At 41.8% G+C, this 26755-nt stretch overlaps 1 protein-coding gene across 2 annotated transcripts in view; it reads left to right on the forward strand.

Moving 5' to 3' along the window:
* The window catches only part of CAMK4 (calcium/calmodulin dependent protein kinase IV), a 274481-nt gene that overhangs the window by 210491 nt on the left and 37235 nt on the right, over nucleotides 1–26755 (forward strand). For both annotated transcript variants that reach the window (XM_027970560.3, XM_060416621.1), the window contains 2 exons: nucleotides 13976–14066; nucleotides 16113–16187. In XM_027970560.3, the coding sequence (XP_027826361.1) occupies nucleotides 13976–14066; nucleotides 16113–16187 (166 nt within the window). The remainder of the gene's footprint in view (nucleotides 1–13975; nucleotides 14067–16112; nucleotides 16188–26755) is intronic.

Consider the following 26755-nt stretch of genomic DNA (forward strand, 5'->3'; position numbering starts at 1 on the left):
CACATGTGTGTCTCTCTGTGTCTTTGTGTGGACGTGTGTGTATCTGTGTGTGCACATGTATTTGTCTCTGTGTATGTCTCTGTGTCTGTGTGTGTGCACATGTGTGTGTTTGTATGTGTGTGTCTGTGTGTGCACATGTGTGTCTCTGAATGTGTGTGTATCTCTGTGCACGTGTGTGTCTGTGTGTGCACATGCATGTCTGTGTGTGCACGTGCATGTGTATCTGTGTGTGTGCACATGTGTGTCTCTCTGTGTCTTTGTGTGGACGTGTGTGTATCTGTGTGTGCACATGTATTTGTCTCTGTGTCTGTGTGTGTGCACATGTGTGTGTTTGTATGTGTGTCTCTGTGTGTGCACATGTGTGTGTGCACATGTGTGTGTTTGCACATGTATGTGTGTGTATCTCTATGTGTGTCTGCGTCTGTGTGTTGGTAACAAGGTTTCAGACACTGGATGTCAGCCTGCCCAGGTGATCCCTGCAGAGGGTTCTTGGGCAGCCCTGCAGGGAGGGAGAAACCGCCAGAGGCCAGGCAGTCTCCCCGAGGCGAGGGGACAGAATGTAGTGTGGGAGGTGGAGGCCAGAGTCTGCCAAGCAGGTGCGGGGGGAAGGGTGGTCTCCAGGGAGCTGCAGGTGGTCCCTCCCCGGATCTTCAACTGACGAGACTGTGCATGAGAAGGAGCAGCCCATGGCCAGGACAAGAGCCTCGGGTTAGAGGGAACGCTACTTGTAGCTCTCCCAGGAGTGGGAAGAGAAAACAAAATGAACAGTTTAAATGCAGACCGCAAAAGGATCGAACTATTCTCAAGTAGCACGACCTAAATGCACCCAGAACAAAGCTAAAAAAGATCACAAATGCATCTGTGTTTGTCAAGCAGCCAGCAGGACAAACTCACCGTACGCCTAGTAAAAAATGATAAGGAGTGCGTGCAGAAGGCGCACCCAGAGGAGACTGCGCGAAAGCAGAAGGAAGCTCAGTCAATAGAAACAGACTTGGAAGTGACACAGATGAGGGGCTTCCCTGGGAGTCCAGTGGTTGAAAGTCTGCCTGGCAACAGTCCCCGCTCTAAAGGAATTTCTCTCTTACTTTGATAAGCAAGTACGTAATTAACTGTGATAATAGTACGAGAGGGTTATAGGCATATGAAGAAAATGCTATTGGTGGGGGACAAGGAAAATATTTGTTTTATTTGTGGGATTAGAGGAAAATTTCAGAGAGGAGGCAGTATGTAATCTGGAATGAAGTGTTCCTGATGGTGTTGCTGTGGTAACAAATTACCCCCATTCCTGGTGGTTTAAAACAGCTATTTTATTCCGCTCATATATTCTCTGGGCTAAGACTCCAGGCAGGGCACAATAGGAATGATAGTCATCTGCATTTCGTAATATCTAAGACTCAGAGGTTGGGAACTTGATAGCTAGAGGCAAGGATCATTTCAGGGTGTCTTCATCCTCCTGACACTCAGTGTCTGTCACCTGGACTCAGCCGGGGCAGTCAGCTTGAACAGCCGTACTTGGCTTCTCCACGTCACCTGGTTTTCTTACAGCACTGAGATCTTAGGATAATCAGACGTTTTACATGGCAACGCAGGGATCTAGCAAGCCAGATAGGAGTTGCAGTGACTTCTGTAATCTGACCTCAGAGGTCACACACTGTCACTTCCACTGCATTCTGCTGGTCACTAGTCAAGTCAAATCAGATTCAAAGAGAGGAAATGAAGCTCCACTTCTGGCTAGGAGGTGGCAGTATTCTGGAAGAGCATTGGAGATGAGTTATATTGTTTCAAGAATCTTTAGAAGGTACACTTTGGCACATGAAAGATTCTTATTATTTGGGAACCAAATGAAAATATATAGACATGATTTAGGAATAGTAAACAAAGCTATACAGTGAGAGCATGGTGAGACTTGTCCCAGCATGATGTATAGCTAGAAATTGGAACAAATTTTGAAGGGCCTTTAATTTTCATGTTGAAGAGATTAGACTTTAATTTACAGGCATTCTGGAACCCTTGAATTGTTTTTGTTTTTAGACTAGCGGATTGGCGTGAGTTAATCTTGTATTTTAGAGAGAGGACCCAGGTACGGGGCTGTCTATATAGATGCAAATGTTAACAGTGTCAGTAGAGAATGGGAAGGATTATACTAAGTGGTGAGAATATAAATGAAAATAAAGAGATATGAGATATATTCTGGAGATAGAATTATGGCTATAATTCATATAGTCATAGGCAAGGAAGAGAAAAGAAGACGTCGAAGATGAAATCAGTGAGAGTGTCCAGAACCTGGCTCTCTCTCTGGCATGCGTTCCTCTGGCCCTGAGATACTCTACAGATGGAGGTCCCGGGATGCTCTTCGTCAAGGCCATGGATCTCACCCCAGTCTTACCCGTGCCTGTTGATCTGTAGTGGGTACAGTCTTCGCTTCTCATGTATGCTGCTGACAGTTCTGAAGGTGTCACAGAGTAGAGGTTGAGGATAAAAGCAGTGGTGCCGTCAGGTTTCCAAAGCAAATGTGACACCTAAGTAGATTGCTTACTTTGACATTCTTACTTAAATGTATGTATATTGGCACTAAGCTTTCTGAGCAAATGCATGCAGTTTAATTTTTCTTCCCAGTAAGAGAACTGTAGTCAGAATACCATTTTCTTATTTTAATGACTGGTTTTTCTTTGTCCTGTTAGATTTTTAAAGAGATTCACACTCCCTCTTACCAACTCCTGAGACATTATCAATTAACCACACACAGCCCATCGAACACAGCATAGCTGTAATTAAACAAAATTACTATGCAGTAGCTCTCATTACACAATGACACAGTTTTTATTAGGACTATAGAGAGAGTTTAATTACATGTCTAGACACCCCCTGAATTCATGGCAGCGGTGTTATCTTTGTCTATTTAAGAGAGAATTTGAGCTTTTGGTGATTGCATTTTTTGAAAGACCAAATGGTAAGATAAGTTTGTGAGTTTTTTCTTTTTTCTTTTAATTCCACATTCTACTTCAATGCATATTTGATTTAAGAACCATTTTTACATCTGTGGATGTAAATGTTTCCCAAGAAAAGGGCACAGAATTTCACTCTTTGTCATATTTGATATACATTTCATTGCATCCAAAACCTTTCATTTTCAAATACGTCCCAGATTCCCTCTCTTACCTTATCATGCATAAATCATGTGCTGTTTCTGAAGCATAGACAGCTCATCATAATATTCCCAGCGTCTCCGTGCCCGTGAAGAAGCTCCGCTCTTTGCTGGGGGACGGCATGTCCTTGGCGCGCACCCTCACCCTCCCGGTCAGCGGCTCTGCACCGGATGCGGACTCCACCTGTGTGTGGCCCCCGAGCCCCTGCGCGGCCAGAGCGTGCAGATCCAGGCGTCCCTTTGCTCCTTTCATGCTCCAGCCTGACCTCCCCTCTCTCATTACAAAAGCACGTTTGCAGCTTCCTTCTCCGTAACTGCAGATCATTTCTGGACCTTTTCCCAAGCTTTTCATTGTCTCCTGAGTATCACCTCTTTTAATTGGTTAAACCATTTCCATTGCCTCCATTCCTAAAAACTTCATCTTTCCTAAAATCTTACCATATACATTGGAAATAAGAGAATGGAATTATCACAGGCTTATTCTTCCTAAGCAATCTCAAGAGTTCGCTCACTTGCTCTGACTTTGCATACAAATACATTTTAGACACTGATTTATTTGTAGATTTATTTATTTGTAGATTACATTAAAACATTATTTTAGTTTTCTTTATATTTTTGTATTCTGTTCAGTTTGGTTCAGTTCAGTCGCTCAGTCGTGTCCAGCTCTTTGCAATCCCATGAATCGCAGCACGCCAGGCCTGCCTGTCCATCACCAGCTCCTGGAGTTCACTCAGATTCATGTCCATTGAGTCAGTGATGCCATCCAGCCATCTCATCCTCGGTCATCCCTTCTCCTCCTGCCCCCAATCCCTCCCAGCATCAGGGTCTTTTCCAATGAGTCAACTCTTCACACGAGGTGGCCAAAGTACTGGAGTTTCAGCTTCAGCATCATTCCTTCCAAAGAAATCCCAGGGCTGATCTCCTTCTGTTAGCATGTCTAAATCAGAACACATCACTTTTTCCATCATTTTTTTGCCCCATAATTTATTATTAAGTGAACGACTTAATTGCTATTGATAGCAATGATTTTTTCAAGTCTTCAGTGAATGTTTTAGACTTGGGATTGAATCTAAGGAAAATAGTATAGGTAAAATGATATTTCCACCATAAATAGATTAAATAGACTGTTAGGCTAAATAGACTGTTCCTAGAATATGTACTTAATAGGACTTTCATAACATACACATATATAAATAGACAGGAAATTAATTTCAACCTGTTAAAGCACCCATGTTTCCCAGTCTGATTCTGTACATCAGGAGGCTCATATCAAAGTCAGAAATAAGGATTGGAGTCTGACTGTTCTTCATGACCTCTTCTCCTATCATCTACTCTTACATGACACCCCAGGTTTGTCTACCCAATGCCGTTCATAATTACCCTCTCTAGAAAAGCATTTCTTTCCCCATGATATTACCACTCCAGCAAGCATTTTCCAGCAAAGCTTTGCTTTAGCCAAACACTTCAAGCCACATCTGTAATCTAGTAACAGGGTTCACATCGGAACCTCCTCCAGGGTCAGTGGCAGGTCCGGTCCTCAGGTCCAGGGGGCTCTTTGGTTTGCAGACAGAGGTCTGCGGGCATGCTCACTCTTCACTAGCGTGTCATTACGGCTGGGCAACAATTTCTGAACATTTTAGACGTGAAGGAAGCTGAATGGAAAACTAAGAGATGAATTTTCAAGTGTCTTCCCCGAACTCCCCTGAGGCTTCTGTTGTATTGCATACTCAGGTAAACTTCAAAGGAAAGGAAGAAATTAATTCAGCCGTAGCAATCCACTTAATACTGCTGCAGAAGAAATACGCAATGATTCAAAATGCCATTTTGAATATGGAACCCTTTTGTCTGATCTTATAGTTAAAATATTCTTACTGGATTTTGGCTTTTCTCAAAGTGATGCTGTAAATCTCATTTATCTAACTGATACTCATTGAGAACCTCTGAGGTGACTAAGAGCTATTATCCAGTAAATATAGTATGTTTCATAAACATATAGATAACTTACTTCAGCTAAATGTATCAAAGTGATGTTGCTATGGAAATATATCACTATAATGTAAGCAGAAGAATTTAAACTTCTGAAATTAATAATGGCAAATGAATAAAAGATGCAGACTGCAATCATTCTTGAATATGTAACTAAGTTCTTGACTAAAAAGTAAAATGACATACATGTCTATAGGAAACGATTTCTTTATTGTTCATTCAGAAGTATTGATTGCGTGCACGTCTACATCGGCACTGTACAGAAAACTAGGGATCTGGGGATCCAGGTAAAGATGGCCTCGTCTTTATGGAGTTTTCAGTCTAGCAAGGGAGATGCTCCTTAACATAAAGCTTGCAAGAAACAGACATGATTTAAAGAAACATAGAAAGCATGGTAGGAGCACATAAGAGCCTGAGTGCCTAAGAGAGCATGCTAATCTGGTACAGCCTCGCCGAGGACCTGACTGACAGCTGAGAATGAGGATGCGGAGAGCTGGCCTAGCCCTGGGATAGTTCTGCGCCGAAAGCGGACCAGCGGGAGACGGGGTGGCGGGGGGCCGGGGCGGGGACGGGGTGGCGGGGGGCCGGGGCGGGGACGGGGGGGACACTGCTGGTGAGGCGCTGCCAGGGCACCTGAGGGGAGGGGGCGCGAGGGCCTGCAGCAGCCGCAAGGGGTGGCACCAGAAGACCCCCAAGGCCCCTGAGAGGGGCCAGGAGCAAATAGCAGGCTCTGAGGCGCAGCGGCCTGTCTGCGGCCACAGGATTCGTAATAGCTGTGCCTTGTGTCATGACTGGGAGAAACAGTGAGGAGGTTCCAGACCCTAACTACTGCAAACTTTGTGCCTTTTCTAATGTCTAAGCATTCTTGCCATAAACTATGAACACATGTATAGCAATTTCAGGCCTTGTTTTACTTAGACTTGTTTTAAAGGTTAAGAAGGCTAATATAGAACATATTCAATCTCTGTAATTTATATTTCATCTTCTTGGGAAGAGAAGTTGTGGTAAATTAAATGAAAAATAAAGCTATTAAAGTGGAAAAAGAATTTTTTAAGAAGCAAGGAGAAGAAGTTAATAGTGTGAATTAGGCTAGTTAGTACAATTGAAGCTTCTTTGTCACTGAGCTGCTTGGCAGCCAAAACTGAAGGAAATGGAATGAAATAAAAAGCAAGTGTTTTCTGATCAAAGTATGCTTTGATACTTCAGAAAAGAGAAACTATTCCAAATCTCAAAGGATTTCTAAATGTATTTTATAAGAGACATAAAAGAACAATGATAGCGCCCCAATAACTACTGTTTATGAAGTAGAATATCTACTCCATGCTAAGGGTTTCTCACCACAGCGTGCAGAGTGGATACTGCAGATGAGAAAACTGAGATTCAGAGGGCTGGCAAATTGTTTAAGGACACACAGATAATAAACAGTATACTTGGTGTATATGGCCCCACAGCACCTCTCATGATGTTACTCCTTAACAACCATTTCAAAAGCAATATTTCAAAACTTTATATGCCTTATTTCTTGTATTATCCTTGATCAAAACCAACAGTGTGATATTAAAACAGAATTCAGCTAAGATATGCCTTTGGTACCAAGGCATTAAATTTATTATTAAAAGATCCTTTAAAAGTATCTGTTTCCTATTTTAATTAGTCTGCAGATAAAATTATACTTGTTATTTAATGCTTTCTTTCTAAAAAGAGAACGCACTTTCCAAAAATTGAGCCCATAAATTAGTTGTGTGCTTCTCTGCCTCTGATGCTGTTTCTCCTCCTTTTTCTTTTTAATCCACAGTTTTAATTAAATTCATACACATATGGTTATTTGCTCTTCCAGTTTCTTTATTAAAAGTTACTGTTACTCAAGATTAACTTCAGTAATTAGTTGCTACAATTTTTGTCAGATTCATTATTTCCTCCTATTAAATTGTTGGATTTATATAGAAGACATTGTAGGTCTTCTCCCAAACTATTGTTCAGATTTTCAATGTTTCCTTGCTTGTCCTTGATTTACTTTAATTGCTATTACCTCTAACACTTGGTTTATTCTAGAATGGGCTTTCCTGATGGCTTATTCTAGAATATCCAATAATCTTACTTTTTAGTTTTTCTAATCCTCTTGTCTATTTATGTTGAATCTCCATGATTTAAATAATCTGCAGCTAAGATAGACAGTACCTTGATAACGTCTATTTCTTTGTGCTTTCAGTTCAGTTCAGTCGCTCAGTCGTGTCCAACTCTTTGTGACCCCATGAGTCGTAGCACGCCAGGCCTCCCTGTCCATCACCAGCTCCCAGAGTTCACCCAAACTCATGTGTATTGAGTCGGTGATGCCATCCAGCCATCTCATCCTCTGTTGTCCCCTTCTCCTCCTGCTCCCAATCCCTCCCAGCATCAGGGTCTTTGCCAATAAATCAGCTCTTTGCATGAGGTGGCCAAAGGATTGGAGTTTCAGCCTCAGCATCAGTCCTTCAATGAACACCCAGGACTGATCTCCTTTAGGATGGACTGGTTGGATCTACTTGCAGTCCAAGGGACTCTCAAGACTCTTCTCCAACACCACAGTTTAAAAACATCAATTCTTTGGTGCTCAGCTTTCTTCATAGTCCAACTCTAACATCCATACATGACCACTGGAAAAACCATAGCCTTGACTAGACGGACCTTTGTTGGCAAAGTGATATCTCTGCTTTTTAATGTGCTATCTAAGTCGGTCATAACTTCCCTTCCAAGGAGTAAGCATCTTTTAATTTCATGGCTGCAATCACCATCTGCAGTGATTTTGGAGCCCAAAAAAATGAAGTCTGACAACTGTTTCCACTGTTTCCCCATCTATTTCTCATGAAGTGATGGGACCAGATGCCATGATCTTCGTTTTCTGAATATTGAGCTTTAAGCCAGTTTTTTCACTCTCCTCTTCCACTTTCATCAAGAGGCTTTTTAGCTCCTCTTCACTTTCCATAAGGGTGGTGTCATCTGCATATCTGAGGTTATTGATATTTTTCCCAGCAATCTTGATTCCAGCTTGTGCTTCTTCCAGCCCAGCGTTTCTCATGATGTGCTCTGCATATAAGTTAAATAAGCAGGGTGACAATATACAGCCTTGACGTACTCCTTTTCCTATTTGGAACCAAGTCCAGTTCTAACTGTTGCTTCCTGACCTGCATACTGGTTTCTCAAGAGGCAGGTCAGGTGGTGTGGTATTCCCATCTCTTTCAGAATTTTCCACAGCTGATTGTGATCCACAGAGTCAAAGGCTTTGGCATAGTCAATAAAGCAGAAATAGATGCTTCTCTGGAACTCTCTTGCTTTTTTGATGGTCGAGCTGGTTATAGAAAAGGCAGAGGAACCAGACGTCAAATTGCCAGTATCCACTGGATCATCTTTGTGTTTAGGTATTGTGTAATCAGTTCTATGTCATTCATATGATATGGTAAAATGTTTTAATGCATTTTCTTATGAGTACACAATTTTGAGAAGCATTTTTCACCGTTAATATCCTTTTCTTCCCCACTTCTCCATGTGCGGGGATCTTGACGTATCAAAATAAGATTAGGATTTGCTGAGATTAGAAGTGTATATTTATTTAAAACCTAGTTTGAAAATAAGAAGCAGTGTTTCTATTATTCAGCTCTTTGTTCTTGTTCAGTCGCTCAGTCATATCTGACGCTTTGTGACCTCATTAACTACAGCACGCCAGGCTTTCCTGTCCTTCACTGTCTTCTGGAACTTGCTCAAACTCATGTGCATTGAGTTGGTGATGCCATCTAACCATCTCATCCTCAGTTGTCCCCTTCTCCTCCTGCCTTCAATCTTTCCAGCATCAGGGTCTTTTCCAATGAGTCGGCTGTTCTCATCAGGTGGCCAAAGTACTGGAGCTTCAGCTTCAGCATCAGTCCCTCCAACAAACATTCAGGGTTGGCTTTTATGACTTCTGATGCTATAAAACAGAATTTTTCAAAGATATTCTAGGGATTTTTTAAGGGTCACTGAAACCCCTTTAGAGGGTCTGTGAAGTCAAAACCATTTCATCATAATGTGAAAGCATTTCTCCTTACTTCCCAGTGGTCATGCATGGATGTGAGAGTTGGGCCATGAGGAAAGCTGAGCACCAAAGAATGCTTTCAAACTATGATGCTGGAGAAGACTCTTGAGAGTCCCTTGGACTGCAAGGAGATCCAACTCCATCCTAAAGGAAATCAACCCTGAATATTCACTGGAAGGACTGATGCTGAAACGGAAGCTCCAATACTTTGGCCAAGAGCCAACTCATTGGAAAAGACCGTGATGCTGGGAAAGATTGAAGGCAGGAGGAGAAGGGGATGACAGAGGATGAGATGGTTGGATGGCATCACCGACTCAGTGGACATGAGTTTGAGCAGGCTCTGGGAGATGGTGAAAGACAGGGAAGCCTGGTTTGCTGCCATTCATAGTGTCACAAAAAGCTGGACACAACTTGGGGACTGAACAGCAACAACATGGGATGTGATTTTATGATAGAGAGAGAAGTGTGTATGAGAATCCAGCTGTTTTCTGTAAAACCAGAAATTAAAGAAATTTGGAAAACTTTAAAACAGTGGTATAGTACTAACTAGTTTCTTATCTTAGAAAATAGTTATTTATATTTTAAAATGTGTATATTGCCATGAGTTTATTGTTTTATTTTTAAATTAAAAGTAATTTTTTGATTTCTCAGTTTTAACTGCTTGCACAGTAACTAAATGCTAGGTAGAGCTCACATAAACAAAAGCTCTTTGAGGTTCTTAAAATTTTAGCTGTAAAGAAGTTCTGAGACCAGAAAGTCTGAGAACTGGTGCCCTAGAAGCGTGGCTGTGTCTCCTTGAGGGAAGCAGGAGATCATACTCCATGTTTGCCATCTTCCTGGCTTCCCAACTGGAAATAATGTAAAGGTTACAAGTAGTGACTATTGATCAAAGGCAGTCAGTGGGTCTAAGCAAAAATAAAATGGCCATTTTGTCAATAAAGTCTCCCGCACGTGTGGATGATTATATCATGAGTATTAATAGTCTTTCTCCACCAAGTCACTTACAGCAAATGATCCTTGCCTCTGCCTTTAAAAGTCAGGGTCAAAAAAATAAAAATAAAAGTCAGGGTCAGGACTGCTGGCATTCATTCTGTTATTGGCTTTTCAGTTGGTTCCTCTGGTAGTGCATGACTCCTAGATCTATTATTTTCTATAAAACTTTTCTTCTCTTATCTGTCTAGCTCTCCTTTTGGAGTGCCAACTGATGTTTTGTTTGGTCTTGCTTTTTTAAATTTTGCACTTAAAACACATAACCACCATTTTTGTTCAAGAAAGCCAGAACAACATTTAATGAAAATCTTTGTATAATTAGTACTTAGCTGAACCAACACTTGTCCCTTCTTCTCATTTTCTGTTGCTGTGCCACTGTTTTCAGAGTCATTTTCTTCTCCAAGTTATGGAGCTTCTAAACTGGGTTAGAAAATCAATGCTTTGTATTAATCTGTGCAATTCTTAGCTATATTCCAAAGCTATTGTATGAGACACTCACATCTCTGCCTTTCACACTCTAGGTATACAGGATATAGTATGTTCCCCCTCAGGGGTGCGGTGTTTCCTTCCAGGGTATGATCTGAGGCTGAATGTGGTCTTCTATCACTCTTTTCTCCCCCATCTTACTAAACACCTTGTCCCTCCACCAGCACTCTCCCCTGCTGTCCTTCATTTTATTTCCCTCTCATCCCCACACTACACAGCCAAGCACTAAGTGGTCCTTGAGCTCGTGCTTGGGAATCCTGCACAGGCGGGTGCCCAGACCTGAACCCACCACCACGACATCCAGTTAGGACCTTGTAAGGCTCTCGTGGCCTCTTTATCCTAGAATGTTGTGTTGCTTTCTGCTGTCCACCAAAGTGATTCAGAATATAAAAAAATAATTCTTCTTTGTACTCCTTTCCATTGTTGTTTATCACAGGGTACTGGATGCAGCTCCCCGGCCCGTGCAGTAGGGCCTTGTCTGTGCGTACTGTGTGTAATACTTTGCATCTGCTGATGCCAAACTCCTGGTCCATCCCTCACCGCCCTCCTTGACAGTCACAAATCTTTTCTCTCTGTGAGTTTGTTTCTAATTCCTGCATAAGCTCATTTGTGTCGTAGTCTAGATTCCACATGTAAGTGATGTCATATGGTACCTTTCTGACTCCCTTCGCTTGGCATGACAGCCTCTAGCTGCACCCATGCTGTGCGGATGGCCTTGTTTTGTCTTTAATGGCTCAGTAGTATTGCTTTGTGTGCGTGTTCGACATCTTCCTGTCCATTTACCTGTTAGCAGACATTCAGGTTGTTTCCATGGCGTGGCTATTGTGCTATGAACACAGGGGTGTGTGTGTCATTTTTTATTGTAGTTTTGTCCAGATATATGCCCAGGAATAGATTGCAGATCATATGGTAATTCCAGTTTTGGTTTTTGAAAAACCTTCATACTATTCTCCATAGTAGCTACACCAGTTTGCATTCCCACCAACAGTGTAAGAGGCTTCCCTTTTCTCCACAAGCTCTTCAGCATTTGTCATTTGTAGACATTTTAATGGCAGCCGTTCTGCCTGCTGTGAAGTGGGACATCATTGCAGTGTTGAGTTGCAGTTCCCTGATAATTAGTGATTACTGAGTATCTTTTCAAGAAAAGACCAACATTTCAGACTCACCCAGTTTTAAGTTTCTTGCCTCCCCCACCTTGGGATCTGTAATTCATAAACATAGTGGTAGGGACTCCTGTTGGTTTCTGCTTTTCTTCTTCCTCTTTTCCAACCAGCTAGATGCTGATTGTGGTTCTTGCAGGCTTGGGTTGTGAAGGCGATGATAAGGAGCAGGATAGGAAATAGGGGATTAAAGCTTGGTCTTCCTGGGCTGGTACTGGTGAGCTGGTACAGTGCTCTCCGGTTGTGGCAGGTTACAAATGCCTGTTGTCTTCCCCTGTGGGACACCTTTGACGGCTCTTCAGGGACTCTTTGTAGGACAGTTCTCTCACTCCGGGCGATCTGAGTGGCCCTTCAGCTGCCTGCTGTCACTGCCCTCGGGTTCTGCTTTCTGTGATGCTGAGATGAGGTGGCATCGCCCCCGCGGGAGGCACTCCAGCAGAAGGACCTCCTCGGGGGACCCGTGTCCAGTCCCCTTCTGCACCGTGCACTCCAGGTCTGTGAGAAACATGCTTCTCTGTCCAGCTGTCAGGTGAGGCCAGCTGAGTCTCACTGCGACCCTGTCCCCTCAGTCACCTGCTCCAGCTGTTTTCCAGTTTTTCATGAGTGAGCCAGGTACCAGTCCATTTCCTCAGACCACTAAGTGACACATGTCAGGTGACCTTCGAGCTTTTTATCCCCTTTTACTTGGCTTGAGTAGAAAGAAAGAACGACCCCCTCCCTTCCTCTATGTCACAGGAAAGGAGAAAAGCTGCAGCACCGTGGCCGCTTTTTCTCTTAACACAACAGAAAGACAGGCAAAGGATTTGAATGGGCAGTTTATAAAAAGGGAAGTGTATAAAAAGAAGCTAGACTATAGTAAACAGAGAAAGAGAAATTAAACCAAACTTAAGACATAATTTTTATATTCCAGCTCAGCAGAAGTTAAAAATATAAATTTGCTATTTAGATATTAGGGAAATGTATACACTTACACTTTTATGTGAGTAAATGTTGTTGGAGTCTTTTAGGAAAGTGATTTTGAAGTGCATATTAAAGTGAAAAATCTGTACACTTTGTGACCACACCGGACCTGCTTTCAGATATCTATCCTAGAGAATATCAGCAAAAATGCTCACATTCCCAAGTATTGAAGGTTTATTACTGCACTGCATGTAATTGTTAAAAATTTGAATGTCCATCAAAGTGGAAATAGCAAAATAAAAAGTGATATATCCAACAAAAATGAATACAAGGGTTAAATAAAATAAGTTGTGGTGACATATGGGAAATATTTTTAAAACATGTTGTTAAAAAAAAAAGCAGTGTGAAAATTTTTATTAGTGATACATTTATGTAATAAAATGGAAAAATCAGGTATATTTCTTAGTATGCATGTACTCATATTTGTAAATGCGTAGAGAAAAGTTCAGACCATTTCAAACTGATGAATGACTGCTTTTGGAGAGGACGTAGACTTCCCCTGGAGGAGAAACAGGGTCAGGTTGAGCTTTAACATTCCCAGCAAGAGTGCGCTACATGAGTGATTGCACATGATTTACAAAAGAATTTAAAAGAGAATAAAATGAACGTTAGAGGCAATCTTTAAGATAATATCAGTGATAGCTAGGTATACTAATCTTCAAAGAGCCTATGAGAGCATTTATTGTCATTAAACAATAGTTATCATAGTAAAGGTGGTTCTCTATGGTAATTACTCACGTCCAAATGTCTGTTCAAACAATAATTATGAAGTCTTTGCTATGGTTGTGAGCTTCTAAGATGACACACAGAATTATGTATTTCAGATAATAAATCAGACAAATTTCAACACAGGGCATGTTGACTTTATTATTTATAATAATAAGCCAATTTTAGCTGATATGATAATATGCATATGAGAACTGTAACTAATATTCTCTGAAAAGTAAATATTTTATTTGTGGCAATCACTTCTATATAATTTAAATTGCATTTCATTTTTAGGAAACTGTGTATAAGCTATCTCAAATGACGCATAATTTAAAACTCATTCACCTTTATGGTGTTTATTTTTAAATTTTAATATGTGTGTGTTTGAATTATATAACTTAGTAAAGATTATTATAATTCTGGAAAGATTAAATATAAACATTGGCCCCATAAATATAATTACATGACTGTTACTTCATTATTGTCCGAATTTAGTACCTACATGAAAATGGGATTGTCCATCGTGACCTCAAACCAGAGAATCTTCTCTATGCAACTCCAGCACCAGATGCGCCACTCAAAATTGGTAAGGGTGTTTCCTGAGGTCTTACTATCCCTGTTCCCAAAGCAGAAGAAATTTCTTCCATGGAATTGGTAAATATTGCTCTATCCAGCTCTGTCTCCATTCAGTTTCCTCTAATAGCGAAATCTGTAAAGGAATAATACACTGTTTTGGAAATCTGTACTCTTTCCTAGAATCTCAGCTTGAATATGTGTGCACATTGGTGCTTTATAGCTGGACACACAAAGGAATCATAGCCCTTGGAAAAGACAGGCACTTCAGGAGGTGACCTTATATTTTGAAGATAAGTTTATTATAGAAGAAAATCACAGATTACGTAACACTTCTTTTTGGTTACCAACTTTTATCACAAGTTAGTTGGAGCTTAATTTTAGATAATGAAGAACTCTGACACAAAATGCTTAGAGCATGTCAGTGTACTTTGGCTCTGAGTCATTTGTTTATATGAACAGAGATAAGTTGAGATCTGTGTTTCTCAACATGCACTCCACAGAATGCCTTTTCTCAGTGAACAAGTGTGGATGACCCCCTTGGGGGTTGAGTGTGGAGGTGCTAGGTTTGGTCAAGTCAGTCAGGGAACTCTGAGTCACAGCTAAGCCACGCTTTATGTCTGCAGGGCTTTCAGAAAGTTAGAAGTGCTAATGTGTGGGCTTAACATCTAAATTAGTGTCTGTAAGGCTCTTCCCAAACCTTATTTGACTTTGGAAACCTTGATTTGTGTGGTTTTTTTTTTTTTCCCAATAAGAACTTGAAGAACTACAGAGATGATTTGGAAAGTTCTGATCTACCCAGAGAGATCAGTAAATCACCATTTTAGAAAAAAATATATATTAAATTTTACTTTCCTTGTCCCTTACAAAGCAAATCTTTGTTTACCAAAATAATTATAAAATTTATTTTGGATGAAATCTCCTTTGGAGAACCTGTTCTAAACCCTCTGAAGGGCACTGTTCTTTTGGCACTGTCTTTTATAATGCTAACCTGATGAGTTCACTGCATCTATGTTAACAGTTTTGAAAATTAAGTTGTACATATCACGGGAAAGCTCAGACAACATAATGTGCTTTATGAGCACAAGAACCTAAAGGAAAAATGCTGACGTCCTGCTGGGCTGCCAGCTTGTTCTCTCTTCTCTCCTGAAAGGCAGCGGGCAGCAGGGAGGCTTCCGTTAGTTGCTTCCTTTAACAGCTCTTTCAAAGATTTTATCCTTAAAGAGATTTCTTTAAATGGATGGATAGATACTAATTTAGCAGGGAGAGGCTTCCTTTCTAAGGACTTCCTGCTGCTTTTTCTGATAAGGATCAGCACCTCCATGGAAATGTGGGTTTATCTTTGAAGTCCACAATGGCATCAGTTCTGCACCTGCCTCTCTTGAAGAATGCCCTTGAACTGTTTCCTCAGGTTTCCTGGGTGAGAGAGATGTAGCCCAGCAAAGAGAGTGTAATGATAGCAACTTCTGGTCATGCTTTATCTAGGTAACATTCTGAGAAATAAATAAAAAGGTTCTTTGCACAAAGTTACATGTTCCTCATATGAAAGTAAATTCTTATCCATCAAATACACTAAAGAATGAAACCGTTTATTTTGAAGCAGAATAAACCTTTTATATTTCTGCTCATTTTCTTGACATTTATGAAAGTCTAATTTTTTTATTTGATTTCTTAGATGGATTAAAGTTCTGATTTTATTAGTAATTCTATGCTGTCCTTTAGAGTTAGTTTCAAATCTTAGAATTAACATTATATAAAATATATCCATCGCATCTATTATTTCCAGAAGAAATAGCTTATTTACTAAAAGCTAGTAATTACAGAGAAAACAAAAAATATCTATTGGAGTCATGGGGTAAAAATTTTTCCGATTTAATGCCAGACTTAAATTATTATTTAGTTTTTTTAGTTTACACTCCCAAATGACTGTCCTCTATATCCACCCCAATATCAAATACAAAAACAAACAAGTTTTGTTTTGAATAATAAAATAGTAATCTGTCATCTTATAAAAGCTGAGAAAATACTCATCTCATTAATCTTTTTCTTGTCTTCTTAGCTGACTTTGGACTCTCCAAAATCGTAGAGCATCAAGTGCTCATGAAGACAGTATGCGGAACCCCAGGGTACTGCGGTATGTTCTTCAAAACTGGTGTTTCACTTCTTTGTAGTCAAAGTCCTATTATCTCTTTTTGAGACGTAATTTGATATGAGTCTCCATGAGGAAGGTGTTTGTAAATGACACTCAGACCAGCTCTTGCTCCGCATGAGGCGTTCAATGATGTTGATTTTAGGGCGCCGCTGCAGGACAGCAGGGAGGGTGGAACCAGGAGAAGGGACAGGAGCTCTGCACCTGGGGAAGCCAGGAGAAGGGACAGGAGCTCTGCGCCTGGGGACCAGGAGAAGGGACAGGAGCTTTGTGCCTGGGGACCAGGAGAAGGGACAGGAGCTCTGTGCCTGGGGACCAGGAGAAGGGACAGGAGCTCTGTGCCTGCGGAAGCCAGGAGAAGGGACAGGAGCTCTGCACCTGGGAAAGGCAGGAGAGGAACAGGAGCTCTGCACCTGGGAAAGGCAGGAGAGGAACAGGAGCTCTGCACCTGGGAAAGGCAGGAGAGGAACAGGAGCTCTGCGCCTGGGGAAGGCAGGAGAAAGGACAGGAGCTCTGCGCCTAGGGAAGCCAGGAGAGAAACAGGAGCTCTGCACCTGGGAAAGGCAGGAGAGGAACAGGAGCTCTGCGCCTGGGGAAGGCAGGAGAAGGGACAGGAGCTCTGCACCTGGGAAAGCCAGGAGAGAAACAGGAGCTCTGTGCCTGGGGAAGGCAGGAGAAGGGACAGGAGCTCTGTGCCTGGGGAAGGCAGGAGAGGAACAGGAGCTCTGTGCCTGGGGACCAGGAGAAGGGACAGGAGCTCTGTGCCTGCCTTTCAGGGAGCAGCTGCTCTTACCCCTACTCAGGAGTAGAAACAGAGTCTAGGGCAAAGAACAGGGAAATACCTTTGTGATTGGGATTAAAGCCATGAACCCTTTGTCACTTTACTCACTTGCTCTTTGTTAGGAAGATGTGTGAGGAGACGTGTATTTGTTCTGATGGTTTGCAGGACTGCAGGGAGTGAGGGTGGCCCCTGGTTCTCATTGATGGCCCTGGTCTACCCTCACTAGGAGAAGGGCTGTAGGTCGGGTTTCCCAGCCAGAGGCCTCAGAGATGACACAGTCCTCGCATCCTCGACCATCCTCCCAGCCTCCTGGATTGGAATGGAGGCACCCTGAGTACAGGCCACAGTCCAGAGACAGAACAGTAGCATTTGATCCAAGACAGCCTGAAGCGCGCCCCCCTATTTTTTCGTGATGACTCTCTTAATCTGGCAACAACCTAAAAGCCAATAAAGCTTGTAAAAATTATCAAGAATTTCTCAAGTTTTTCTGACTCATGAATACATCACAAATTAATTAAAATCTGTGTTACAAAGAAAAGAGACAAGATTTCAAGTTACCAGTTGTAAAACTAGCTATCATTTTCTCTTAGGACTGTCATTTTTTTATACAAATCTTCCTTCCCTTTCTCATATGTTCAGCAAAATCACCTGCTGTATTCAGGTTAGGCTTGGCACCAGGAAGATGCGCTTTCTTGCCCCTCCTCCACTCCCACGGGCTCAGCATCTGTAAGGAATGGGTGTGAAACCAAACGTGTGTGCCTCGAGGAAGGCCATGTTATGCTCCTGGAAAGGCCATTATGGAAACACACGAGGAAGGTGGTTTCAGCACGATCTGTCCTATTCTTCTATGGGGTTTATGTTTATTAGTCACGTCATGTCATAAGTAGCCACATAAGAACTACATTCAGTTCAGTTCAGTCGCTCAGTCGTGTCCGACTCTTTGCGACCCCATGAATCGCAGCACTCCAGGCCTCCCTGTCCATCACCATCTCCCGGAGTTCACGGAGACTCACGTCCATCGAGTCCGTGATGCCATCCAGCCATCTCATCCTCGGTCGTCCCCTTCTCCTCCTGCCCCTAGTCCTTCCCAGCATCAGAGTCTTTTCCAATGAGTCAACTTTTCGCATGAGGTGGCCAAAGTACTGGAGTTTCAGCTTTAGCATCATTCCTTCCAAAGAACACCCAGGGTTGATCTCCTTCAGAACGGACTGGTTGGCTCTCCTTGCAGTCCAAGGGACTCTCAAGAGTCTTCTCCAACACCACAGCTCAAAAGCATCAATTCTTTGGCACTCAGCCCTGTTCACAGTCCGACTCTTACATCCATACATGACCACAGGAAAAACCATAGCCTTGACTAGACGAACTACATTACTAACTCCTTTTAACTCTTTTAACAACTTTTGAGTTCATAGAAATCAGCCTGGAATAGTGCACTAAGAAAGCCACTGAAGGAAATGTATGATTACATTCACAGAATTTTAGTGCTAGAAGGAACTTTAGTATCTAGTAACATTCTCATTTTACTTAGGTCAAAAGAGTATGACTTCCTCAAGATTCCAAGTCTAGTTACTAGAGGATCAGGGATCAGGGATGAGGATCCGGGTATGCAGGGTCCTAAAAACAGAATTACAGAAGGAGGCGGAGCTAACCCACTCCAGTGCTCTTGCTGGGTGATCCCCTGGACGGAGGGACCTGGCAGGCTGCAGTCCATGGGCCACCAAGAGTCAGACACAGCTGAGCACACACGCATCACACTAATCTAAAAGGCAACATAGAAAAACCAGTATAGTTTCCCTTCATAGCAGTATGTATCATTTACAGCTTTCAGTTTAAAATGTTCCTTATTTTAATTTTTGAAACCTCAGAAGTGTTGGTCATTGTAAGAAGTGAAAATCTGAACATTTTACTCAGCCGCTCAGTCATGTCTGACTTTTTGCCACCTATGGACGGCAGCACAGAAAGACAGGAAATGTCCTCCACCGTCTCCCGGAGTTCACTCAAACTCATATATCTTGAGTTGGTGATGCCATCCAACCATCTCATCCTCTGTTGCCCCCTTCTCCTCACACCTTCAATCTTTCCCAGCATCAGGGTCTTTCCAATGAGTCGGTTCCTCATATCGGGTATCCAAAATATTGGAGCTTCAGTTTCAGCATCAGTTCTTCCAGTGAATATTCAGGGTTGATCTCCTTTAGGATGGACTGGTTTGATCTCCTTACAGTCCAAGGGACTCTGAAGAGTCTTTTCCAGCACCACGGTTGCAAAGTATCAATCCTTTGGTGCTCAGCCTTCTTAATGGTCCAACTCTCATATCCATGCATAACTACTGAAAAAAACCCATAGCTTTGACTATATGGACCTTTGTCAGCAAAGTAATGGCTCTGCTTTTTAATACACTATCTATGTTTGTCATAGTTTTTCTTCCAAGGAGCAAGCATTTTTTAATTTCATGGCTATAGTCACCACCCATAGTGATTTTGGAGCCCAGGAAACTAAAATCTGTCACTATTTCCACTTTCTCCAAACATAAGAGATGTTGATTTCTCTGATACACTGGAGGTCTAGAGGCAGGTGGTCCCGGCGGGTTCTGCCGCTATGGCTCTGCATGTCTGGTGGATCTCAGGGTCAGGGAGTCAGACTTTTCCTGTCTTACTCTCCCATTCCTGAGTATGTTTCCTCACAGTCCAAAATGACTGCTTGAAATCGGTCATTACATCTGCATTCTACACAACCAGAAGAAATAAACTCTAAGAGAGCACATTTTCATGTTAAATGCACTTCTGGAAGCCCCACATATCACTTCCACTTGTGTCTTATTTGCCAGTACTTAGTTCCAGCCCCAGAAGACCAGAGAAATTGCCAGTACGTCCTTGCTGGATGTGCTGCAGTCCCCTGTGAGCTTGGGGTCTGTTAGCAGAGTGAGTGCTGCACCAGACAGCTGTCTCTACCACAAGCTTATGAGTGAGATTCTCATTCTCAGAAAAAAAATGTGGAAGCCATTACAGTATGTTCCTTTTAGCCATCCTCTTCTTCTGTTTTTATATTTGTATTTTCCTTAGAACTGTTACCTGACAACTGTCCATCACCCTTCCCTTCTAATCGTGCCATAGGAACTTTTCCTTTCTCTAATTCATATGTCCTTATTTGACCTCATCCTGAATTTCTCTCCTGCTTCCAGATCTCCAACAACATGGAGAAAGAAGAGCCCTGGATTCAGTACTATATACCAAGTAGGGTGGCCCATTTTTGACCCTTAATTGCTGACCAGTTGACAGAAGGATTGGAAGAGGATTGAGGAGAATGAGACAACAAATTAAGGGTTTCCCACAACAGTAAAGCTGGTGGGCAACTTAGTAATTGCTGTCTAATACTGAATACTAAGTATTCCAGGGAGATAGGTAGGTTGGAGAAATCCTCTGAGAATTGAGTAGCCTGATATGTAAGGATCAAAGAGAAATTACCCTAGTGATCTCTCAGAGTCCCTTCTGTGACTGAGATAGCAGAGTCCTTTCAACAGCTTATTAATAATAGTGATAAGAGCAAGTCTTTCTTGTGACAGTACAAAATGATCGTTTTCAGTCAGTCAGTTCAGTCGCTCAGTCATGTCTGACTCTTTGTGACCCCATGGACTGCAGCACACCAGGCCTCCATCACCAGCTCCCAGTATTTACTCAAACTCACGTGCACTGAGTTGGTGATGCCATCCAACCATCTCATCATATTGGGCACCTACGTACCTGGAGAGTTCATCATTCATTGTCCTATCTTTTTGCCTTTTCATACTGTTCAAGGGGTTCTCAAGGCAAGAATACCGACATGGTTTGCCATTCCCTTCTCCAGTGGACATTTTGTCAGAACTCTCCACCATGACCCATCCATCTTGGGTGACCCTACATGGTGTGGCTCCTAGTTTCACTGAGCTGGACAAGGCTGTGGTCCATGTGGTTAGTTTTCTGTGATTATGGTTTTCTGTCTGGTCATTCTCTGAGTGAATGATTGATTCATATTGATTCACTATGAATGAATGATTCATTCACTGGTAAAATGAACATTAAATGTGTTCATAGACTCCATGTTAGTCACCGAGATTATGAGTTAACACAGTATGATCTTGCCCTTCAAGGATCTCATAGGCTATAAAAAAAGAAAGACCTGTACAGGATAAATCAGAATTTGTTGTGATAAATTACATACTTATGTGAGCCTAAGGCTCAAGGATGCAGAGGGGAGGGAGTAGTTAATCCTTCTTAGGTGGGCCTTTACAGAGGAGGAACACTGGAGAGTTAGTAGGAGTTCAGCGAGTGGAGAGGCGGCCACAGGCCTTTGTCAGCAAGCACAGGGACAGAGAAGGCAGGGGAGTGGCGGCTGTTTGCTGCTCGGTCATTTTGCACGACTACAGCATGAGTCTTCTGTTCCGGGAATGCGGAGGGACTTGCAAAAGTAGCATGCACCGGATTTTAGAATAATCTGCGCCCTAGGCTAAGGGATCGAGACTCGCCTTGGTAGATAATATTGACCCAACAAAGGTTCCTCATCAGAGCAATTATATTTTAAAATCAAGTCTGTTTTATCAATGTCTTGATAATGACATTATGACATGGATCTGAGAGAGAAGAGAGATCGAAGAAGACAAATTAGAAAGGTACTGTAGGTGCTCTTTCCATCGATCCAGTCATTTATTTTTTAGCGTAAAATTATAAAGATACTATTTCCAACTCTTGCTTTGCCTTCTTATGAGACAATGCTCTTAAGGCGATTCTGTCTCATAAGAGAGGCTTGTTTTCCATCTGTTTTTTCCCGGCAGATATCTACATCACCCTTGAGGCTGGGTATCGGGGTAGAGGGAGCTGAGTGGTTGAACGAGATCGAGATAATCCATCCACTGCAATGGAGGCAGAGGCTCCCCAGGAAGGCGTGGTTTGCTGAACTGCACAACAGAAGGAAGCAGCTAGGACTGGGCAGCAGGAGGGGGTCAGAGAGGAAAGAAATGTGCTTTCTGGCTCTGAAGTGCTAGACTCACACTGGAATTGTAGAGGCCAAGGCAGGCTTAGAAATAAAAAACAGGAAAGTTTGATGTACTTAATTTAAAAGACAGGGTTCATAGTATATATAAACAGACATGTATTTTCATACAGTCTCTTGATCCAAAGGAAATACAATAGCATATTAACCCCAAGAGGGGGCAGTGGGAGCAGGACTCTAAGGCCCCAGCAACACCGGGGCATGGGCAGCAGGCAGCCTAGAGCAGAGAGAAGGTGCAGGGATGTGAACTGTTTCAACTTAACGTGATAATATGTCTATTCATCTGTCTCACAAACAATGAGACCTTTTATGGGTAAGGCTGAAGCCCTCTTCGAGGATCACCCTCAATTCCAGCCCTTTCTCCCCACACCACATACAAGTACTGGTGTTTTGTATTTTTTTAAAGTTCATTGCAAAAAGAAAGTCATCATCGTATCAGTTTTCCAGGTAGCCTTCTGAGAATATTTGGGTGAGGAGGGAACTGTCCATTTATAGAAAGAGCTGAAAATGAGATTCAAGTGCAAGACTGGCAGAAATCACAGTCATGCTATGAAAAGCATGACTTTACACAGAGACTTCGCATTTAACTTGGACGGTGACAGAGAAGGCAGACTGAGTTCGCTTCTGGCTTGATGTAAGGACGATTGTGTCCTATGTGAATTATTCTTATGTAAAGTCACTGCAGATGGTGACTGCAGCCATGAAATTAAAAGACGCTTACTCCTTGGAAGAAAAGTTATGACCAACCTAGAGAGCATATTCAAAAGCAGATACATTACTTTGCCGACTAAGGTCCGTCTAGTCAAAGCTATGGTTTTTCCAGTAGTCATGTATGGATGTGAGAGTTGGACTGTGAAGAAGGCTGAGCACCAAAGAATTGATGCTTTTGAACTGTGGTGTTGGAGAAGACTCTTGAGAGTCCCTTGGACTGCAAGGAGATCCAACCAGTCCATTCTGAAGGAGGTCAGCCCTGGGATTTCTTTGGAAGGAATGATGCTGAAGCTGAAACTCCAGTACTTTGGCCATCTCATGCGAAGAGTTGATTCATTGGAAAAGACTCTGATGCTGGGAGGGATTGGGGGCAGGAGGAGAAGGGGACGACCGAGGATGAGATGGCTGGATGGCATCGCTGACTCGATGGACATGAATCTGAGTGAACTGCAGGAGTTGTTGATGGACAGGGAGGCCTGGCATGCTGCAATTCATGGGGTCCCAAAGAGTCAGACACGACTGAGCGACTGAACTGAACTGAACATTCTGTCTGATTTCTTGAAGGATTTTTCAATTACATCTTTGGAGAGTGTGGGTATTTATGTTATACCATGTGTCATTTGTAATCAGTCTCACTTACAGAACTTTTGCCCAGGCTATTAATAACAGAGGGTTCTCCTATAAAAGAATCTCAAAGGAAAAAAGATCACAGATACTGTGTGTTTAAGCAAATACTCATTATTTCCTGGGAAATGTGCCCAGTTGAAACAGAACTCCAGGCCAGAAAACTAAAATTTGTGATTCAGATAAATGGAATCAATGACTAATACTCTGAAATACTCCATGAAGTATTCAACGTTGAAGAAATTCTCAAAATCTTGTTAGGAATAGAAATAGGTCTCAAGAAAAAAATATCCATTGGGCATGGCTCCTGATAAATGTGTTACAATGTAACTATGCAATACTACTTCCAGAATATCTTAACTGGTTCAGATATTTAAAGCTTGAAGTTTGTGGGTGTTCTGCAGATGGTGACTATAGCTCTGAAATTAAAAGATGCTTGCTTCTTGGAAGAAAAGCTATGACTAACCTAGACAGCATATTAAAAAGCAGAGACATTACTTTGCTGACAAAGGTCCGTCCATCTAGTCCAAGCTATGGTTTTTTCAGTAGTCATGTATGGATGTGAGAGTTGGAGTATAAAGAAAGCTGAGTGCCAAAGAATCGATGCTTTTGAACTGTGGTGTTGGATAAGACTCTTGTGAGTCCCCTGGACTGCAAGGAGATCCAACCAGTCCATCCTAAAGGAATCAGTCCTGAATGTTCATTGGAAGGACTGATGTTGAAGCTGAAACTCTAATACTCTGGCCACCTGATGTGACGAACTGACGCATTTGAAAAGACCCTGATGCTGGGAAAGATTGAAGGCGGAGGAGAAGGGGACGACAGAGGATAAGATGGCTGGATGGCATCACCGACTCAATGGATATGAGTTTGAGTAAACTCCAGGAATTGGTGATGGACAGGGAGGCCTGCCCTGCTGTGGTCCATGGGGTCGCAAAAAGTTGGACACAACTGAGCGACTGAATGTACCTGAAACGTACCCATGCCCATCATAGACAAGAAATATAAGCTGTTAGAGTAGAAAAGAAACCAGTATGGAAGTGGTTATATAAAAGAATGTTTCTGTCTAATATCAGTTATCTAATTTATTCATAGGCTTACTGAATTATATGTCTTCATATTTTATATTCCTACTTATGTATTTATCCACATTCTTTTTGTTTTGAGATTGTATAAAGAATTTTATTTGAGGTTTTTTTAAGCTGAACTTCTTTTGTTGTTGATGTTTTTGTTTTGTTTTTCAGAAAATAGCAAAAATCAAACTGGAATAAAACTGAGTGCTTTAGAGAACAGTAAATGTTGCTATATTTTCTTCTCTGCTGCACAATAAAAATAAACATGATTTAATAATTTTATACTAATTACTTTTTGAAGGCATAATTAGTATCTGCTTTAGTTTTAAACATTTATTTTGTTTCATAATCTTTCCTTTTTAAAATTATTCATTTTAATTGGAGGCTAATTACTTTACAATATTGTGGTGGTTTTTGCCATACACTGACATGAATCAGCCACGGGTGTACATGTGTCCCCTATCCTGAGCCCCCTCCCACCTCCCTCCCCTCCCCCGTCCCTCTGGGTCATCCCAGTGCACTGGCTTTGAATGCCCTGTTTCATGCATTGCGCTTGGACTGGTGATCTATTTCACATATGGTAATATATTCAGGGTCCAGAAGCTATTAAGAATTTATTTCCTCTTGGCATTTTCCAGGTCTAATTATTCTAGGGAAAATCCTACTTCGTTACCACATTGACGTATTCTAAAGAAATAACTGATTCCATTCACTGCACCAGAATTAGACTTTTCTCAGCAGTCTACAGTCAGAAGAGAGGTCTGTCTACATGCAGACACATTGCCATAGAAAATACTGGAAATTTAAATGAGTAAAAGATGTGAATCTAATAGTCTAAACTACAGACTTTCTCTTTTTTTCCCTTTGTCTTACTCATTTTGTTTATTTATTTAATATAAATTTATATATTTTAATTGGAGGCTAATTGCTTTGCAATATTGTATTGGTTTTGCCATACATCAACATGAATCTGCTACGGGTGTACACGTGTTCCCCATCCTGAACCCCCGTCCCACCTCCCTCCCCATACCATCCCTCTGGGTCATCCCAGTGCACCAGCCCTGAGCATCCTGTATCATGCGTTGAACCTGGCCTGGTGATTCGTGTCACATATGATATTATTCATGTTTCAAAGCCATTCTCCCAAATCATCCCACCCTTGCCCTCTTCCAGAGTCCAAAACACTGTTCTATACATCTGTGTCTTTTTTGCTGTCTTGAATACATTGTTATCATTGCCATCTTTCTAAATTCCATATATATGCATTAGTATACTGTATTGGTGTTTTTCTTTCTGGCTTACTTCTCTCTGTATAATAGGTTCCAGTTTCATCCACCTCATTAGAATGGATTCAAATGTATTCATTTTAATGGCTGAGTAATACTCCATTGTGTATATCTACCACAGCTTTCTTATCCATTTGTCTGCTGATGGACATCTAGGTTGCTTCCATGTCGTGGCATAAACAGTGCTGCGATGAACATTGGGGTACACGTGTCTCTTTGAATTTTTATTTCCTCGGTGTATAAGCCCAGCAGTGGGATTGCTGGGTCGTATGACAGTTCTGTTTCCAGTTTTTTAAGAAATCTCCACACTGTTCTCCATAGTGGCTGTACTAGTTTGCATTCCCACCAACAGTGTAAGAGGGTTCCCTTTTCTCCACACCCTCTCCAGCATTTATTGCTTGTAGACTTTTGGATAGCAGCCCTTCTGACTGGCGTGAAATGATACCTCATTGTGGTTTTGATTTGCATTTCACTGATAATGAGTGATGTTGAGCATCTTTTCATGTGTTTGTTAGCCATCTGTATGTCTTCTTTGGAGACATGTCTATTTAGTTCTTTGGGCCATTTTTTGATTGGGTCATTTGTTTTTCTGGAATTGAGCTGCAGGAGTTGCTTGTATATTTTTGAGATTAATTCTTTGTCAGTTGCTTCATTTGCTATTATTTTCTCCCATTCTGAAGGCTGTCTTTTCACCTTGCTTATAGTTTCCTTTGTTGGGCAGAAGCTCTTAATTTTAATTAGGTCCCATTTGTTTATTTTTGCTTTTATCTCCAGTAGTCTGGGAGGTAGGTCAAAGAGGATCCTGCTGTGATTTATGTCGGAGAGTGTTTTGCCTATGTTCTCCTCTAGGAGTTGTATAGTTTCTGGTCTTAGGTTTAGATCTTTAATGCATTTTGAGTTTATTTTTGTGTATGGTGTTAGAAACTGTTCTAGTTTCATTCTTTTACAAGTGGTTGACCAGTTTTCCCAGCACTACTTGTTAAAGAGATTGTCTTTAATCCATTGTATATTCTTGCCTCCTTCGTCGAAGATAAGGTGTCCATAGGTGTGTGGATT

Source organism: Ovis aries, chromosome 5 (genome assembly GCF_016772045.2).
Source record: "Ovis aries strain OAR_USU_Benz2616 breed Rambouillet chromosome 5, ARS-UI_Ramb_v3.0, whole genome shotgun sequence".
NCBI classification, from domain to species: domain Eukaryota; kingdom Metazoa; phylum Chordata; class Mammalia; order Artiodactyla; family Bovidae; genus Ovis; species Ovis aries.